The following is a 1865-nucleotide window of genomic DNA, read 5'->3' on the forward strand; positions in this document are numbered from 1 at the left end:
GGGGGCAGTTGTACCCTGTCCTGTGGGGTCACTCACTGTGCATTGGAATTGACCCCAGGGCAGTGAGGAGTTTTTGTTGTCGTTCCATGTTTTTAAGGAGCTACTTCTGGAAGATCTAAAGAATGTAAAACAAATGATCGTTTTTATTGTGCACAAAAATCGCATGGGGCTTATCTTGAGAGGACACCGTTCGGTGATTAGAGCATGACTATATTTCTCTCTCGCTACAAGACCCTGCAATTCTATTAAATAGAAGTCCACTGATTAAATTAAATAGCATCTAAAGTTAGTGAATGAGAAAAGTAATTGGGTTTTATTTCTGAAAGCTGTTGCCTTTCTTAGCTGAGACTTACAGAGATAAGTCAAAAAAAGGATTGCTACTGGGGTCCCATTGCAGACATTCTTCCAAACAAGTGTGTTGAAAGGTGTCTCCGCGATCCCTGGGTGACCTCAGACAGGTTCTCTCAGGAATGCACTTATCAAAGTCTCCTTTGGGTGCCTTCAAACAAAATGTCTAATTAAATCAAAGCAGTGGCTTCCAAGAGGATCTGCTGGGCCCGTTCAATTCAAATCAGAGAGGCCAGCTGTGAGCAGGTGACTGAGGATTCCCAAGGGACAAACCTGATAGACTTTCTGAAAGACACAGGACAATCACAGGGACTTCTTTCAGAATACGTTTTCAGAAAATTGGAAACCTCATTGGTGAGAAAAAGGCTAGGACAGATGCCATAAGGAATTTTTTTTTTTAATCATGACAATGCCCTTGCTCATTCTTGGGAAACTTTGCCCCATCCACTCTACAACCCTCTCTTGCCCCTTCAGACTTCTTTTTGTTTCCCAAAATGTAAAGAATGCTTCAAAGGAACCCAGTGAGAGCCCCGGAAGATGTCCACGCCACCCTCTTCATCTGCTGTCAATCAAAGGGCACAGGACTCCTGGGGGGAAGGGTTAGAGAGATGAAACACCACTCCCAGAAACGTATAGACCTAGATGGAGGATATGTCAAGAACCAAGTGCTTCCTATTTTGATATTTTTTGGTTCAAGGGTGTTTTTTTATGGTTGGGTAGCAACATTTTGGATGGACCCTCAACATTTTAACATTAGTGTATTCTCTGTCTTCTCTTTCACGTGGTGAGGTTGAAGTACCACATTGTGTTGCCCAGGTAGGGACCAACCGGGTGCCCAGATAGTCCCTGGATACAGACTAGCTACTAATGAGAAAGGCTGGTGCTTTGAATCCACCCAGAGGTGCCTCAGCAGAAAAGCCCAGTGATGATCTTTGGAAAGGTCATGGCCGTGAAAACTCTATGAAAGCACCGTTAGTGCTACTCTGACACACATAGGGCCACTGCGAGTCAGAAAAGACTCCGCAGCCAGGGGAATACCTTTGCCTTCTGTTCCTCAAACAATGATGCCTCTCGGACCGAGGTGGGGGTTTTGAAAGCCAAGAAGGGAAAGAGGAGACCAACCTTCCTGCAGGAGTCTGAAGGCAACCCCTGCTCTCAGTGCATTCTGGGCCAGAGAGGAAGTGACCTCTGCTGACCATTCATTGCCTTTTCTTCCAGGTGGAAAGGGGAAAACGTGGCCACGACGGAAGTCGCTGACATCCTAGGACTGATTGATTTTGTCCAAGAAGTGAATGTTTATGGAGTGCCTGTGCCAGGTAGGCACAAAATGAGAGCTATCTCTGCCTCTCCAGGAGAGGACGGTCTTATTGACCCGGGGCACACTTGGTCATTTCTTTCCCCTGTCAACTGGAGAATAAAACAACTCTTGCAGTCACCAGAGAACAAGGAGCTGTGGCTGGTGATGCTCCATTATAAAAGCCAGGTCAGATCATCGGAACCAGGTGCTCCTCTGGGGA

At 46.2% G+C, this 1865-nt stretch overlaps 1 protein-coding gene across 1 annotated transcript in view; it reads left to right on the top strand.

Annotated features, from left to right (window-relative positions):
- SLC27A2 (solute carrier family 27 member 2) overlaps positions 1-1865 on the top strand; it is a gene marked incomplete at its 5' end in the record, with an annotated part of 66689 nt that overhangs the window by 58494 nt on the left and 6330 nt on the right. The window contains one exon of the mRNA XM_045286466.1: positions 1567-1681. Coding sequence (XP_045142401.1) covers positions 1567-1681 — 115 coding nt within the window. The remainder of the gene's footprint in view (positions 1-1566; positions 1682-1865) is intronic.

Source organism: Echinops telfairi, unplaced genomic scaffold (assembly GCF_000313985.2).
Source record: "Echinops telfairi isolate 266 unplaced genomic scaffold, ASM31398v2 ScPeMD7_8;HRSCAF=38, whole genome shotgun sequence".
NCBI classification, from domain to species: domain Eukaryota; kingdom Metazoa; phylum Chordata; class Mammalia; order Afrosoricida; family Tenrecidae; genus Echinops; species Echinops telfairi.